General features: G+C 38.8%; 1 protein-coding gene across 1 annotated transcript in view; it reads left to right on the top strand.

The window, feature by feature from the left end:
• cul3 (cullin 3) overlaps positions 1 to 17,881 on the top strand; it is a 62,045-nt gene that overhangs the window by 37,259 nt on the left and 6,905 nt on the right. The window contains exons 7-13 of the mRNA XM_033031137.1: positions 1,490 to 1,635; positions 3,048 to 3,224; positions 5,457 to 5,627; positions 7,720 to 7,827; positions 8,252 to 8,376; positions 9,550 to 9,646; positions 10,604 to 10,738. Of these exons, the coding sequence (XP_032887028.1) occupies positions 1,490 to 1,635; positions 3,048 to 3,224; positions 5,457 to 5,627; positions 7,720 to 7,827; positions 8,252 to 8,376; positions 9,550 to 9,646; positions 10,604 to 10,738 (959 nt within the window). The remainder of the gene's footprint in view (positions 1 to 1,489; positions 1,636 to 3,047; positions 3,225 to 5,456; positions 5,628 to 7,719; positions 7,828 to 8,251; positions 8,377 to 9,549; positions 9,647 to 10,603; positions 10,739 to 17,881) is intronic.

The raw sequence follows: 17,881 nt of genomic DNA, 5'->3' as shown, positions 1-17,881 counted from the left end.
ATAACAAAAAGGGTGAAAGTACTAACAGCTGCTGGCGAGGCAGCCGTTGCCACCCAGTGGATGTGTATGTTTGGGTCAAAACTGAGTCTCTTCTACGGTTTCATTGAAATGCATTCACCAAACCTTTAACAGAGAGAGCACTGCTGAATCTGCATCGTGATGTAACAGCCATCCCTGACCTTGAGTGTATTTAGGATATTTGTAGCTCTTTTATCCATTCCCATGAGGAACTGCGTGAGCTTCTACATATAAAATCTGTAGAGTGAGCATATCTCTTTGCTTTGCATCATATGTGCAGGATTTAAACCTGTGGCCAAGATGAAAAACCATGCTCTCTATCCCATGTCCCAGGGTAAATCAGTTATCCTGCTGCCTATATCCTTTTTGGTAATAGAAAATACTCTTGGGGTAACTAGGATGAGTAACTGCAGTTCATTTTGTAGATGGTACATGATGCAGCCATTGTACATGAGTGGTGAAAGGAATGATCAATTACTTGCTGACCAGTGATGGTCTGACGGGAGCATGATATAATCTGTCCTTGGCACCTTCCAATTTATGTTCTCTTGATTAACTTCTCTATTTTGTAAACTAACTTAATGGTTGTTTAAGTTATGACATCGGATGGAAGCTGCATTCCAAATCGCGTTGCACATATGTGCAATGGCAAGAAAATATATTATTATTATTATTATTATTATTATCTGTACCAGTTGAACATCTTGCACACAGTTCCATCTTTCAGAGTAGAAGGGTTTTCTATTAAACTTATTCCCTTTAGTTTTTACATTACATTACAAAGTTTTTCTTCCGTTATTCTGCATCTTTGGGAAAATCGTTTTGTAATTTCTGAATCCAAGCTGTTGGATGAGCTACCCTTTCTTGTTTGGATCTTTGACATCTTGTGTATTTGTGGCCCCTTTTATTATTGAAGTATATTGCAGATTACTTGGGGCTCAACATAACTACATATTAGGAGTTATAAGTTGCCACCATTTTGCAAAGATTCCTGTAAAAGCTGCCAATCGTAAATGAACTTGGGTTAGAGGAATGGCACCAACTCTTCCTATTTTTCGAGGACTATCAAAAAACAACAGTTGTGGATAAACCTGTGGAATTGAAATTGTTCTAAACCACACTGCTACTTCTATGCTTGCTGTTATATAACAAGTGCTTTGTAGATAGCAAACATGGACCACCTTAGCTATTTACTTCAAACCATTTTTTGGCAATGGCAGGTTTAATGGCAATTTACTAATGAGTGCTGTCTAATGTCATTCATTGAGACATTTCACTGCATCCTCAGTTCCCAGGAATATTCACAACAGCTGGGTTGAAGAAACCACAATTTAAAGTTCAACATGTTCAAATGAAATATTTTGTATTGTTGACCTTGCAGTTCAATGCCAAAATGTCGGTGTCTGTTTCAAAATGTAAAGAACCAAGCACATGATGTATCTAGTACAACTTTTTTTAAATCCTGTTTCAGATCTAGCTTGTATGTACAAGCTGTTCAGTCGTGTGCCAAATGGATTGAAAACTATGTGTGAGTGTATGAGTTCGTATTTGAGAGAACAGGGCAAAGCACTCGTGTCTGAAGAAGGAGAAGGCAAGAACCCAGTGGACTATATCCAGGTCAGTATTTGAAGTTTTGTTTAATTTCATTAAGAAAGAAGAATAGATAGCTAATAATCTTGATTGAAATACAGTAGTAATTGGATTTCTCTGTCTATTTCTCTTTGTTCATCAATCTCTACAGATTAATTAATGTGTTTTCAATTTTATTGATATAAAAGTAATGTACAAAACTATTCCAGAGAGCTGTCTAAATTACAACATAGATATTACCTTAGGAAAATGCAAATGTGGAAAATAAATTGGACCTATTTAAATTTGAATCAATAGAGTGGAATGTCATTCTTAATCGGTAAGGGATGAGAATTTTTTTTGGCATAAACTATTCTATCTCTCGTGTATTCAATCTAACCTGAACCCCCCCCCCCCCCCCCCCCAACCCTTAAAAATAAAAAAAAAGAGAGAAATAATTTCTGGGACCAGTTCCAAAATTTCCCAAAGTTCATACCCCACTTTGAAATGCAAAAATCTGCATCCAGACAATAGGTTAAGGCCTTTTATTTCAAACAGTAATGGCAGCAGATCAGAGATTGTCTAGGTTTTAAAAACGAAGTTGGATTTTTGTGGTTAAAGAAGAGTCTTGGTGGCTGCTCTCCTAGATTATCATGAACTTTTACCAGTCAAGATACTTTTACATTTATGTTTTGTAGCAGATAAAAGTGAAGTAGACACTACAAGTTTTAGGATGTGGAATTGCAATTGAAATATAATATAGCTAAACGTAAACTGGTGCGTTTGGATAGAAATAAGGAGACTGGATATCTGGGGAGAATAAGAGTGCGAATGGAGTAAAGCTGCACTTGGACCATGGAACAAAGATTCATAAGATATAGCCAAGCAGGTTAACTTCCCTAAATAACCGTATTATGGTTCATTTCAAGAGTGATGAAATTGACTATTTTATTCTAGGAGGTTATGTTAAAATTGTTTGGAATCTTGCCAGAAATTTACTGAGCAGATTTCTGATCTCCATATGAAAGGAAAAGTACAAAATTATGGGGATACATATAAAAGGGTTGCAAGGTTAATGCATACCGATCATGTACGATTATCAGGCGAGTAGGGTATAAAAGAGAAGAATAAATTGTTGAAGGTGAACTCGTACGATAGGAAAATGATGTGTATGTGCAAATTTAATTGTCTCAATAGCACTATTCGGGTTCCTACAAAGATAAATAATTTTGTTGTAAGGATGTGAATTCGTACATGCTGTAATACTAGCATTAGTGTTAAATATAGTGAATGACTATAGCACATCTTAGTCTGTGTTTGAATGTACCAAAATATTAAAATAACGTTAAAATTAATTATAAAGGTTTATCATCGATTTTTGCATACTGCAACCTTATTGAAATTGAGGTGTGCAGAATTATTCTGCAGACTAAATATACTTTCATTTTTTACTTGAACAGGGTCTCTTGGATCTCAAAGGAAGATTTGATCGTTTTCTTCAGGATTCATTCAACAACGATCGCCTTTTTAAGCAAACCATTGCTGGTGATTTTGAATACTTCCTCAACCTCAACTCCAGGTCCCCGGAATATTTGTCACTATTTATTGATGACAAACTTAAAAAAGGAGTAAAAGGTGTAAGTATTTCTTCCTTGCCATTTTCAGTTAAAGTGTATTCAGGAGCACATGAACCTGGGATTGGAGTGGCTGTAAAATAAATGTGCTAACTTGGGGAAACTAGGCAGCATATTTTGTTAGAGCAGCAACGGTCAAGGAACGATTTTAAAACTGCGTGGTATGCAGAGTTTCGATAGGTTAATTAGGGGTTGGTGACGGAGGTGATACATTAAGTTGAATTAACAAAAATGAGATGTGAGATTTTTTGTTTATGTAGCTAATAGTATCCACAATGTATTACTTGAAAGTATGGTATGAGTGACAGATACTTGAAGTGGCCCATTTTACAAAGATGCAAAGAAGATTAAGGTAGTGTGAGTGATTTTGTTTAGATATTAATGCTGTGAAGCTGTTTGAGGAGAGTCTTTGGAACGGAGTAAGTGAAGAACAGGGTCAATGTCAGGGTACTGTAAATAAATCTTGATAATGGGGAAATACAGTAAGTTACACTGGACCAAATCACAAACTTCTGTCCAGTAGCATCACATAAAGATTCACCAGATTGTTTCTACACTTGCAGGCTTGGGTTATGGCACAAAGTTGGAGAGGCTTGGAATTTTATCTTTGGAGCACTGGGCTAAACGGTGAAAGTGAAGAAATATAGGAGGGACCTTGTGGACAACTTTTCCACTCCAAGGGTAGTCCGTATCTGGAATGAACTACCAGAGGAATCTATAGAAGCAGATACGATTGACTTTCAAAAAACATTTGAACAGATATATGAACAGGCGGGGTTTAGACGATAATGGTTAAATGCAAGCAAATGGGATTATCCTAGAATGCCAACTTGGTCGGTATGGACAAGATAAGTGCACATGTTTTACCACAACCTATGCCCCTGTCCCACTAAGAAACCTGAACGGAAACCTCTGGAGACTTTGCGCCCCACCCAAGGTTTCCATGCGGTTCCCGGAGGTTGCAGGTAGTGGAAGCAGACTGACAAAAACCTCCGGGAACCGCACGGAAACCTTGGGTGGGGCGCAAAGTCTCCAGAGGTTTCCGTTCAGGTTTCCTAAGTGGGACGGGCATAACTGAGCTGCCATAAGCATAAAATATACGATATCCATGCAAGAATTTGGATAAATTAGCATGCTATTTTTGTTTCCTAATACTTTTATGTATTTTATTATGTTTTCTGCTGGAGAACAAATGTTATGTCATAGACAATTTCAGTTCACAAGCTTTTGAGCTAAAGTTTTCTCTTTTTAGTCTCAACATTAAGGTCACATTTTTTTTCAAAAAATTATACTTGCCACCTAATGTTTTGCTGACCAAATTTAGGCTGTTTGTTCTAACGTTCCTGTCTTCCCCGGGGGGGGGGGGGGGGGGTGGATCTCTACTTTGCATTAGGCAGAACTTAAGTGACTTTGGGTCACTCTCCCAAACTTAAGCAAATTCTACATTTGTTTTGCTGTGGCATCTTGTGGTATCAATTACGATTGCCAGTAATTGAACCAAAATGAGATGTGAGATTTTTTGTTTATGTAGCTGTCTGATGCCCTTTTTAATTGGCTTCAATTAACAACTTTGATCTGTCCTTGGAGCATAATGTCTCTATATAATTGTCATTTGAAGTCGCAATGGTGCATCCTCTCCAAATGACTGAATTTAGACACATAGAAACTAAATGCAAAGTAATTGTTGCAAGAGGAAGTGATTAAACTCCAGCTTCCACCACTGAGCACAAGTGGAGAGGACCAGTGCTGAGCTTATTTGACCATAGGTTGCTTACGTTTTTGAGTGTAAATAGATGAATACTCACTAAACCACTGGTTAGCAGAAATTCTCCTTCCAACTGGGACTGTGGGAGTTTTTTTGAGTGGAATTTGCTTCCGATAAATGGATTGTTCAGGAAGCATTAACGTAGGTTTTTCAGTCTTGGGAGTTCAAAGTGAAAACTTTGCAGGGAATCTACACCCATATTCTAATACCTAGCATAATGTTAAAATCAGAAATTCCACTTATTTGTTTGTAATACTGCATCAAACTATGAACTGAGAAGAGACAAATTTTGAGCTCTAAGATTTTAATTGCTGAATTGTGGACATTTTTTACAATATCTGTATTAAAGGGCTATTCTTTAAAATAATTAAATACTTTACATTGAAACAGAATTCTCATATGCTTTTTTAAAATATTTAATTCAGGTGTGTTACACAGACAAAATTCACAAATGTCCTTTCTTCTTTAAGTTGACAGAACAAGAAGTGGAGACTATCTTGGACAAGGCTATGGTTCTGTTCCGATTCATGCAGGAAAAGGACGTGTTTGAACGATACTACAAGCAACATTTAGCCAGAAGGCTTCTCACCAACAAAAGTGTATCTGATGACTCTGAGAAAAACATGATCTCAAAACTTAAGGTGAAGTATAAAACTCTCATATAATGTAATCTGTAGCTACATTGTATTAAATGTGTTTGCCCGGGGCAACATTGGGTCTACCTGAAAATCAAGCATCTACCTGGCAAAGCTTCAATGCAGAACCTTGTACATGTATAGCAAGCGCTAGACAAAGCTAAGCATCTCAGCGACCAGCACTTCAGTACAAGGTTTTTCAGTCCTGTTCTATATATTGTGTAAATAGAGTCATAAATTTGTATCGCATGGAAAGATGCCCCTTCGTCCACCAAGTCCATCAAGATACACTCCCATCTTGTAGGATCCATTTTGTTCCCATCATGTTCTCATCTGCTTCCCCTCACCCACTCCTAGATTCTACTACTTTCACACTAGGAGCAAATCGAGACTACCCCACATTTCCTTGGAATGTGGAAGGAAATTAGAGGTGGGAGTTGGAGAGGGGAGGAGTTGGGGGGAGCCACTTGTGGTTGAAAGAAATTCTACACTGGAGATTGAACCTGGGTTGCTGCTGCGATCATGTAGCAGCTTTACAGGCCGTGTCATCCAACAATATTGGGTAAGGAAAACAATAATGGAAGGAGGCAACACCGCTAATATTCCCATCGTTAATAATGGCAGGGTCCAACACGAGATAAAGCTTGAATTTGTTCCATCCACATTCAGCCAGAAGTGCCAAGTAGATGATCCTCTTGGCTTCGTCCAGTGAAGCCCTACCATTACAAAAGTGTTCAGCCAGTTCTAATCACTCTTGTTTTCATCAATAAAACTGCTGTGAACACAAAATATGGGAATATCTACTGCACTCATCTGTAGCACAAGACATCCATGCCAGAACTAATGCAAGTCTAGTGAAACTGCTCCAGTTCCATTACCACAGTGGGATCTGCCATAAAATATGGCAAATTGCCCAGGTATGTTTTGTCTGCAAAAAACAGGAAGAATCAATTTTGAGCACAAAACACACTGCTGGAGGAACTCAGTACGTCAGGCAGCATCTGTGGAGGCAGAGGGATGGTTAACTTTTCAGGTCAAGACTCTGCATCAACTTGTTAGACAATCAGTAATGTAATTGTGTGAAGTTAATTTATTACCAATTATTGTTAATTTGAGCAGTCTGATTTAACGTAAAAAGTCAATTGCATGAAATATTGCTATTGGCTCTATTACACTGTCATAAGACTTTTTCTAATTTTAAAATGTTTCCAAGATTTCACTTTTTAGTTGATTCTTAAACACTCATGCTGATACAACCAACAAAGAATGCTTGTTATATTCTACTTATTTCCATGGCTGATCTACGATTCCTGAATGGGTCCAGTGTTCTTCAATTGCATACAGACATATGAATTAGAAGCAGGGGTAGGCCACTTGGTTCCTCAAGCCCGCTGTTGCATTCAGAAGATCATGGCTGATCTGATTGAAAGTTTAACTCTACATTTATGTCTACCTTTGTAAAATTTCATCCCACTCCCCTTTCTATTCAAGCATCTATTTATCTCTGCATTTAAAAATATTCAATAACGCTGCTTTCATCATTTTGAGAAAACGTTCAAAAGACTGATGACCTTTTGGGGTGGAAAGTCATCTGTTTTAAACAGGAAACTCCTTATTTTTAAATGGTGTCCCTCATTCTAGATTATTCCATAAGAGCAAACGTTCTCTCCATATTATATCCATACTATATTTCCAGTATAGCTTTTCTTGATAAACAGTTTGCTCATTTCATGTATGTGTAGTAAAGTTCTGTCAACCTCTTTAAACATGCTGACATTCTTGAGTACTGAACATAAATATTGTAATTATTAAGATGTGTTTAAGCAACAGCTTTCAAAGCGTGATGTACATTTTTAGAAGCTTTTTATAAACCTCCAATTGGCATCTTGAAGATTCTTTGGATATCTCCTTATGTAAATCACGTAAACACTTTCTGCTTTAGTTTCCACAGAATTCTGTTGAATCACAAGGTCTGGATATTAAAAGTTGTATCTAATTCAATTGGTAATTTCCTTTGAAAATACCAGAGATTTGATTTATTTTCATGACATTTTAATCAGACTTTTGAAAAATTACTTACATTTTTTGTTCCCTTTAGACGGAGTGTGGCTGCCAGTTCACATCCAAACTGGAGGGCATGTTCAGAGACATGAGCATCTCAAATACAACGATGGATGAGTTCCGGCAACATTTACAAACTACAGGGGTGAGAAGGTGTTTTTGTGAAGTGTTTGGCGAAGTCGGTTAAGTGTGTGGGCATTTCCAAATGATTCAAAAGTTTAAAGTTTCAAATTTGCTGCATTCTGCAGGTTTGCTACCTTTTAGCTGTTGAACACTTTCATTTTGTCATGTAGGATTGCTAGAAATTATAGTTAGAAGTGCACGTTTTTTAAATTCTATGATCATTGACTACCTTTTCCTTCACCAGTATCAGTCACTCTGAATCTTGTATCATCATTAAACATGATTTTTGCATAAAAGGTTTAAATTCTCTTATGAGGCACAGTTGCATTAGGTTTAATTTTACATATTCAATCTGTTGCTGAATAGATAATTTAATGTACAATATTTTTCACTTAAATTGGAGAAACTTAAAAATGTGTTATTCTCTTGGTCCTTTTATTTATCAGGTTTCTCTAGGAGGTGTTGACTTGACGGTAAGAGTTCTGACAACAGGTTATTGGCCGACTCAGTCTGCAACACCAAAATGTAACATCCCTCCTGCACCAAGACATGCATTTGAAGTCTTTAGAAGGTAAAGCTTTGTCAATAACCAATTTTCTTTAGAGCTTTTTGCTGTCCAAAGCATGATGTCTTTGTTGCATATTTAATATTGAATTAGTTTGAGATTTATTTCTTTATAAATCCCAAATTAAAAATTACGTTAGGGTAATCGAGTGGTTGCTCATTACAGAGAAATCCTTGTGACTTGATTTTATTGATAGCATAGTTTAGATTGTGGAATTACAAAATGTTATAAGGAATTGTGGCCTGATCCATTTTGTGTAATTTCTCTTAATCCTATTTATAAAATTGGTTAATTCTGATAATATCATATGAGCCTTTAGTCCAATATAATTTCGCGATTATTATAAATATTATAGTGGAAATGTCCAGTTAAGGATTTTAAGCAATAGAAGTACTTTCTGAACCAAAATAGAGGTTAAGAAAAAAGCCATCTTCATTAAAAATTAGTATGTAACATCATTTTGGTTCACCTATCAAAATATACTGATGGATGTGCATTGTTAAATATTACTTTGGCAAGCGATGCACTCCATAAATTTACCATAATTTTTTCTCTGTCAGCTGTCAATGACTTGCTTCACTTCCTTGTCAACAATTCTGATGCATAGATATTGTGGAACAATAGAGAAGCTTGCGTTCTTCCAATAAATTACCATCTTATGAAGAAGTATTTACAGGCCATCAAAATTGATGTTTTAATGGTTTCTAGATCAACAGATGGATAAGGCAAAAACCCTTTTATGTTAATAAAATATTATTTTAGCAACGTTGCCTGGCCAGGACAATCCCTGCAACTCCGTACAGGTGCTGCCGCAAGGACAGCGGACCTTTATGGCCGTTAAAACACTTAATATTTTTTTACATATCAGACTTGAAAGGTGCAAGGTGACGCCTGCAACCCACTGTACTGACTCAGTGTGGTCTACTGTCTTACACTCTTGTTTTAGTTTGATTATGTCTAATGTATGGTATGAATGTCACTGAACTGTATGCAAAAATAATTTCTCTGAACTTGTGGCTAAAGCCAGCCAAGAATAGACTAAATCTTTTGGGTCCTCTGCAATGTTATTTTTATTCCTGAATATAACCTTGCTGAAGTTCTTTAAAGTCTTTATTCATTTCCAGTTGTAGCTTCACAGGTTGTTGAAAATGCAGATTATGTTTTTTACTTGCATCATAGATTCTATTTGGCAAAGCACAGTGGTCGACAACTTACACTTCAGCATCACATGGGTTCAGCGGATCTAAATGCTACTTTCTATGGACCTGTGAAAAAGGCAAGTAACTGAAATAATTGAGAGAACATTCTCTACCAGGAACCCGATTACACACACTTTCACTGTTGCAGAAAAAATAACTAATTTTGTCATATTTCATTGAGTAACATTCATGAGCAAATAGAAGTGAGGATATATATGTTGCCAGTGACTTCGATCTTTGAAGATATTTGAATGTTTGCAATTGAGCCATTTGATTAATTTTTATTTATGCTGAAGTATGAAAACCATTTACACAATCTTAAAATTGAATTTAATTTGTCTCAGAACCCTCAAGCGATAGACCACATTAGTTTTAATAATGTGGCAGTAAGCCAAATTAAAATGTAAATTGTGTTTGTATTCATTGCTTCATTAACATGATGAGACATGATAAACTGAAAAATGTAATTAATTGGTAAATAATACAAGATCGCATGGGACTGTTCAAATTTTTTGATACAACCACGTTTTACTTTTGGGATGAAAGTGCCAAAGTAAAAATAGGGAGTAGGTTGCAGACCGTAAAGATCTAAATTATAAAATAACAAAAACTGGAGGAATTTCACTATCTGCAATCTCATGTTTAAATCCCTAAATCCCTAAATTCTAAACCATGTTGTCCAAAAGAAAACTAGATCCTAGAATCCTCATGTATTTTAAATTATTTTTTTTCTGATTTGAGATTCTTTATAGCTTTGCTTTGCAGGTCTGCAACCCCTGTAATTTTCTTTTACATCAATTACACTTAAAATAACAGTCACTTAGCAGAAGATAGTTAATTTTCATGATAAATATGTTCAAGTGCAATGTTCAATTTTATGGCATTTTGTAGCTGGCAAGTATGTGTTGAATATTTCAGCTCCAAGAATAATCTATTGTTTGCTGATGTTCTGAAAACATTGCTTCAGTTCTTTAATATGTATTAGATCAGCATGGTTGAATATTTCTCATAGTTACTATTTTTTTCTCTCACAGGAAGATGGCTCAGAGGTTGGAGTAGGTGGCGCTCAAGTAACTGGCTCAAATACCAGAAAGCACATATTACAAGTATCTACTTTCCAGATGACTATATTAATGTTATTCAACAACAGAGAAAAATACACATTTGAGGTGAGACTAGGATATAACACACTGAGCTGATTGAAGTATATCATTATTAGACAAAGTAAATTCTGGCTGTCGATGAGCTCATGCTTCCTGCTGAAGTGATAATGCATGCAATTTAATCGCAAGACACTAAAGAAAGAACCAATAATTGCTTAGTTGCTGCAGTAGTAGATTGGGTTTTTTGTTTTATTGATATCTCGGCTTTTTAAAGTTCTGTAAATGCTGATCATATTTTTTGAATGTTTACCAACAGAAAAAAATCTTTGCAATGTTGGTAAGTGAAACAGACCAAACTGATCAATTTCTGCAGAGGAACAAGGCACTGCAGATGCTAGTGTACAAAAAAAGTGCTGGAGTGACTCAGCCGGTCAGGCAGCATCTCTGGAGAAGATGGGCAGGTGACGTTTCGGGTCAGGACCCTTCCTCAGACTGATCGGCTGATCCAGACAATCGGTCTGAAAAGAGTCCTGACACAAAACGTCAACTATCCATGTTCTGAGAATCTGCCTGACCCTCTGAATTACTCCAGCACTTTGTGCTAATTTCTATAAAATGGACATGGAAACAAAAAAACTCATTTAAACATATATATTTTTAAAATATCTTTTGAGATAACTTTTTAACATCTGCACAAATGACGTAACAAAATAAAAATGAAGTTTTGGAAACATTCAACTGGTCTGATGACATCTTGTGCTGAAGGAAAAATTAGATGTTATTAATTCTATGAAAGCACAGATAAGAACAAGAGAAGAACAAATGTGATGAAGTAGGAGACGTTAAGGAAAAAGTCAGAATGTGGAGAACTAGGAAATGAAAATAGGCATGAGTTGGCAGGATCTGAAAAAGGTAATAGCCCAATTTTTCCTGACCATCCACTGTCCTGCAGATGAAGACAGTCAAATTAAGACCATCTTTTTCTTGTAATCCACAGTGCCCTCCATAATGTTTGGGACAAAGACCCACCATTTATTTATTTGCCTCTGTACTCTACAATTTGAGATTTGTGATAGGGAAAAAAAAATCACATGTGGTTAAAGTACACATTGTCAGATTTTATTAAAGGACATTTTTATGCATCCTGGTTTCACCATGTAGAAATGACAGCTGTATTTATACATAGTGCCCCCCCCCCCCCCCTCATTTCAGGGCACTATAATGTTTGGAACACATGGCTTCACGTGTGTTTGTAGTTGCTCGGGTGTGTTTAAATACCTCATTAATGCAGGCATAAGAGCTCTCAGCACTTAGTCTTTCCTCCAGTCTTTCCATCACCTTTGGAAACTTTTATTGCTGTTTATCAACATGAGGACCAAAGTTGTGCCAATGAAAGGCAAAGAAGCCATTATGAGACTGAGAAGCAAGAACAAAACTGTTAGAGACATTAGCCAAACCTTAGGCTTACCAAAATCAACTGTTTGAAACATCATTAAGAAGAAGCCACCTCATCTGTGAAACAGTGGTGGGGGTGTTATAGCCAGGGCATGTATGGCTGCTGAAGGTACTGGCTCGCTTATCTTCATTGATGATACAACTGCTGATGGTAGTAACATAATGAATTCTGAAGTGTATAGACACATCCTATCTGCTCAAGTTCAAAAACAGTTCAAAAGTCATTGGCCGGTGGTTCATTCTACAGCAAGACAATGATCCCAAACATACTGCTAAAGCAACAAAGGAATTTTTCAAAGCTAAAAAAAAAAGGTAAATTCTTTAATGACTGTCAATCACCCGATCTGAATCTATTTGAGCATGCCTTTTATATGCTGGTGAAAACTGAAGGGAACTAGCCCCCAAAACAAGCATAAGCTAAAGATGGCTGCAACACAGGCCTGGCAGAGCATCACCAGAGAAGACACCCAGCAACTGCTGATGTCCATGAATCGCAGACTTCAAGCAGTCATTGCATGCAAAGGATATGCAACAAAATACTAAACATGACTACTTTCATTTACATGACATTGCTGTGTCCCAAACATTATGGTGCCGTGAAATGGGGGGACAATGTATAAACACTGCTGTAAATTCTACATGGTGAAACCAAAATATATTTTAAAAAATGGCCTTTATTAAAATCTGACAATGTGCACTTTAGAAACATAGAAACATAGAAATTAGGTGCAGGAATAGGCCATTCGGCCCTTCGAGCCTGCACCGCCATTCAATATGATCATGGCTGATCATCCAACTCAGTATCCGTACCTGCCTTCTCTCCATACCCTCTGATCCCCTTAGCCACAAGGGCCACATCTAACTCCCTCTTAAGTATAGCCAATGAACTGGCTTCCAGAGATTCACCACTCTCTGTGTGAAAAAAGTTTTTCTCATCTCGGTTTTAAAGGATTTCCCCCTTATCCTTAAGCTGTGACCCCTTGTACTTGGGGATTTATCGACCTTTAATCCATTCAATTTACCCAACACCACTTCCCGACTAACCTGGATTTCACTCAATTCCTCCAACTCCCAACATCGGGAACAATCTTCCTGCATCTAGCCTGTCCAACCCCTTAAGAATTTTGTAAGTTTCTATAAGATCCCCTCTCAATCTCCTAAATTCTAGAGAGTATGAACCAAGTCTATCCAGTCTTTCTTCATAAGACAGTCCTGACATCCCAGGAATCAGTCTGGTGAACCTTCTCTGCACTCCCTCTATGGCAATAATGTCCTTCCTCAGATTTGGAGACCAAAACTGTACGCAATACTCCAGGTGTGGTCTCACCAAGACCCTGTACAACTGCAGTAGAACCTCCCTGCTCCTATACTCAAATCCTTTTGCTATGAAAGCTAACATACCATTCGCTTTCTTCACTGCCTGCTGCACCTGCATGCCTACTTTCAATGACTGGTGTACGATGACACCCAGGTCTCGCTGCATCTCCCCTTTTCCTAATCGGCCACCATTTAGACAATAGTCTGCTTTCCTGTTTTTGCCACCAAAATGGATAACCTCACATTTATCCACATTATACTGCATCTGCCAAACATTTGCCCACTCACCCAGCCTATCCGTCACCTTGCAGTCTCCTAGCATCCTCCTCACAGCCAACACTGCCCCCCAGCTTAGTGTCATCCGCAAACTTGGAGATATTGCCTTCAATTCCCTCATCCAGATAATTAATATATATTGTAAATAGCTGGGGTCCCAGCACTGAGCCTTGCGGTACCCCACTAGTCACTGCCCGCCATTGTGAAAAGGACCCGTTTACTCCTACTCTTTGCTTCCTGGTTGCCAGCCAGTTCTCTATCCACATCAATACTGAACCACCAATACCGTGTGCTTTAAGTTTGTATACTAATCTCTTATGTGGGACCTTGTCAAAAGCCTTCTGGAAGTCTAGATACACCACATCCACTGGTTCTCCCCTATCCACGCTACTAGTTACATCCTCAAAAAATTCTATAAGATTCGTCAGACATGATTTACCTTTTGTAAATCCATGCTGACTTTGTCCAATGATTTCACCACTTTCCAAATGTGCTGCTATCCCATCTTTAATAACTGACTCTAGCAGTTTCCCCACTACCGATGTTAGACTAACTGGTCTGTAATTCCCCGTTTTCTCTCTCCCTCCCTTCTTAAAAAGTGGGGTTACGTTTGCTACCCGCCAATCCTCAGGAACTACTCCAGAATCTAAAGAGTTTTGAAAGATTATTACTAATGCATCCACTATTTCTGGAGCTACTTCCTTAAGTACTCTGGGATGCAGCCTATCTGGCCCTGGGGATTTATCGGCCTTTAATCCATTCAATTTACCCAACACCACTTCCCGATTAACCTGGATTTCACTCAATTCCTCCAACTCCTTTGACCCGCGGTCCCCTGCTATTTCCGGCAGATTATTAATGTCTTCCTTAGTGAAGACGGAACCAAAGTAGTTATTCAATTGGTCTGCCATATCCTTGTTCCCCATGATCAACTCACCTGTTTCTGACTGCAAGGGACCTACATTTGTTTTAACTAATCTCTTTCTTTTCACATATCTATAAAAACTTTTGCAGTCAGTTTTTATGTTCCCTGCCAGTTTTCTTTCATAATCTATTTTTCCTTTCCTAATTAAGCCCTTTGTCCCCCTCTGCTGGTCTCTGAATTTCTCCCAGTCCTCTGGTATGCTGCTTTTTCTGGCTAATTTGTACGCATCATCCCTCGCTTTGATACTATCCCTGATTTCCCTTGTTATCCACGGATGCACTACCTTCCCTGATTTATTCTTTTGCCAAACTGGGATGAACAATTTTTGTAGTTCATCCATGCAGTCTTTAAATGTCTTCCATTGCATATCCACCGTCAACCCTTTTAGAATTAATTGCCAGTCAATCTTGACCAATTCACGTCTCATACCCTCAAAGTTACCTTTCTTTAAGTTCAGAACCATTGTTTCTGAATTAACAATGTCACTCTCCATCCTAATGAAGAACTCAACCATATTATGGTCACTCTTGCCCAAGGGGGCACGTACAACAAGACTGCTAACTAACCCTTCCTCATTACTCAATACCCAGTCTAAAATAGCCTGCTCTCTCGTTGGTTACTCTACATGTTGATTTAGATAACTATCCCGCATACATTCCAAGAAATCCTCTTCCTCAGCACCCCTGCCAATTTGATTCACCCAATCTATATGTAGATTGAAGTCACCCATTATAACTGTTTTGCCTTTGTCGCACGCATTTCTAATTTCCTGTTTGATAGCATCTCCAACCACTACTACTGTTAGGTGGCCTGTACACAACACCCACCAGCGTTTTCTGCCCCTTAGTGTTTCGCAGCTCTACCCATACCGATTCCACATCCTCCAAACTAATGTCCTTCCTTTCCATTGCGTTAATCTCCTCTCTAACCAGCAACGCTACCCCACCTCCTTTTCCTTTCTCTCTATCCCTCCTGAATATTGAATATCCCTGGATGTTCAGCTCCCAGCCTTGGTCACCCTGGAGCCATGTCTCCGTGATCCCAACTATATCATAATCATTAATGGCTATCTGCACGTTCAACTCATCCACCTTATTACGAATACTCCTTGCATTGAGACACAAAGCCTTCAGGCTTGTTTTTACAATGCTCTTACCCCTTATACAATTATGTTGAAAAGTGGCCCTTTTTGATTTTTGCCCTGGTTTTGTCTGCCTGCCACTTTTACTTTTCACCTTGCTACCTATTGCTTCTACCCTCATTTTACACCCCCCTGCCTCTCTGCTCTTGTACCCATCCCCCTGCCACATTAGTTTAAATCCTCCCCGACAGCACTAGTAAACACTCCCCCAAGGACATTGGTTCCATTCCAGCCCAGGTGCAGACCGTCCTGTTTGTACTGGTCCCACCTCCCCCAGAATTGGTTCCAATGCCCAAAAAATTTGAATCCCTCCCCCTTGCACCATTTTTCAAGCCACGTATTCATCTGCAATATCCTCCTATTTCTACTCTGACTGGCCCGTGGTACTGGTAGTAATCCAGAGATTATCACCTTTGAGGTCCTACTTTTAAGTTTATCTCCTAGCTCCCTAAATTCATCTTGTAGGACCTCATCCCTTTTTTTTTACCTATATCGTTGGTGCCAATATGCACCACGACAACTGGCTGTTCACCCTCCCCCTCCAGAATGTTCTGCAGCCGTTCAGTGACATCCCTGACCCTTGCACCAGGGAGGCAACATACCATCCTGGAGTCTCGTTTGCGGCCGCAGAAACGCCTATCTATTCCCCTGACAATTGAATCCCCTATTACTATTGCCCTTCCACTCTTTTCCCCCCCCCCCCCCCTCATGTGCCGCAGAGCCACCCATGGTGCCATGAACTTGGCTGCTGCTGCATTCCCCTGATGAGCCATCTCCCTCAACAGTATCCAAAATGGTATACCTGTTTAGGAGGGAGATGACCGCAGGGGACTCCTGCACTACCTGCCTACTGCTTTGCTGGCTATTGGCCACCCGTTCCCTTTCTGTCCTCTTACCTTTTACCTGCGGTGTGACCAACTCGCTGTACGTGCTATCCACGACTTTCTCAGCATCGTGGATGCTCCAGTATGAATCCAGCCGCAGTTCCAATCGTTCAATGCGGTCTGCCAGGAGCTGCAGCTGTACACACTTCCTGCAAACGTAGTCACCAGGGACACCGACCATATCCCTGATCTCCCACATGTTGCAGGCTGAGCAAACCACGGGGCCAATCTTCACTGACATATCTTACTCCCAAATTAACTCTATATTAAATATTAAAAAACACAAAACTTTATCCTTTAAAATTTACTAATAAATACTGTACACTCAACTCCCAGAATCCTTAACCTGAAGGCAGAAATGTAAAAATGTAAACCCGGTCCTCTTCCACCAATCAGAGGCTTCCACCAGACTCCTTCTCTGGAACGTTGCCGATTTTGGTGTACTTACAGCGCAGGTACTCCTCCCCTCGCACCAACGGCTCCCTGGGCATCTGTGAAAGCAAGCCCCGTGATGTATTTTATACTTACAGCGCAGGTACTCCTCCCCTTGCACCAACGGCTCCCTGGGCCTCGTGATTTTTTTTCTATTACAAATCTCAAATTGTGGAGTACAGAGGCAAATAAATAAATGACGGATCCTTGTCCCAAACATTATGGAGGGCACTGTAGCTTGTAATTATCATTATTTAATTTATTTACGCCTTCCACAACCACTTATTTTTACATGCCAGCCTTGCCTCTTAATATTTGTTCTTACCTTCTCCCCCCCAATCACAGTTCCTTTATCATTTTTTCCCTTTCTCTTCCCTTATTTCTCTACGTGGATGCTTGTGTTAAACCTGTTTTCTCTCTAACTTTAATCACTTTTGACACCTGATGATCCACCGGAACATCAACTGGCTCGCTTTACCTGAACAAAATATTATTTTGGCTCAGAGTTCCAGCACCTACTGTGTTTCAGTTTTTGTCAATTATAATGTTTGCAAGATGTCTGAAAATTTCTTAACAGGAGTGATGAATTTTTCCACTAGTAAACTGCAAGCTATAAGTAATAGCGCTGGAAATAATTGTGTGGAGGGTAGTGTTCTTTCTTGCAGTTTTATGGTCGTTTTTCACTTAAACCTCTATCATGGAACAATGTCGAAATAATAGTTCAAAGACGTGTGACATGAACCGTCACTAAGAGACACTGGAATTGTAGATATGAAGGT

The sequence above is a fragment of the Amblyraja radiata genome, chromosome 13, assembly GCF_010909765.2.
Source record: "Amblyraja radiata isolate CabotCenter1 chromosome 13, sAmbRad1.1.pri, whole genome shotgun sequence".
Classification (NCBI taxonomy): domain Eukaryota; kingdom Metazoa; phylum Chordata; class Chondrichthyes; order Rajiformes; family Rajidae; genus Amblyraja; species Amblyraja radiata.
Note: the sequence above shows the minus strand (reverse complement) of the source record. Positions and strands in the feature narration are given on the sequence as shown.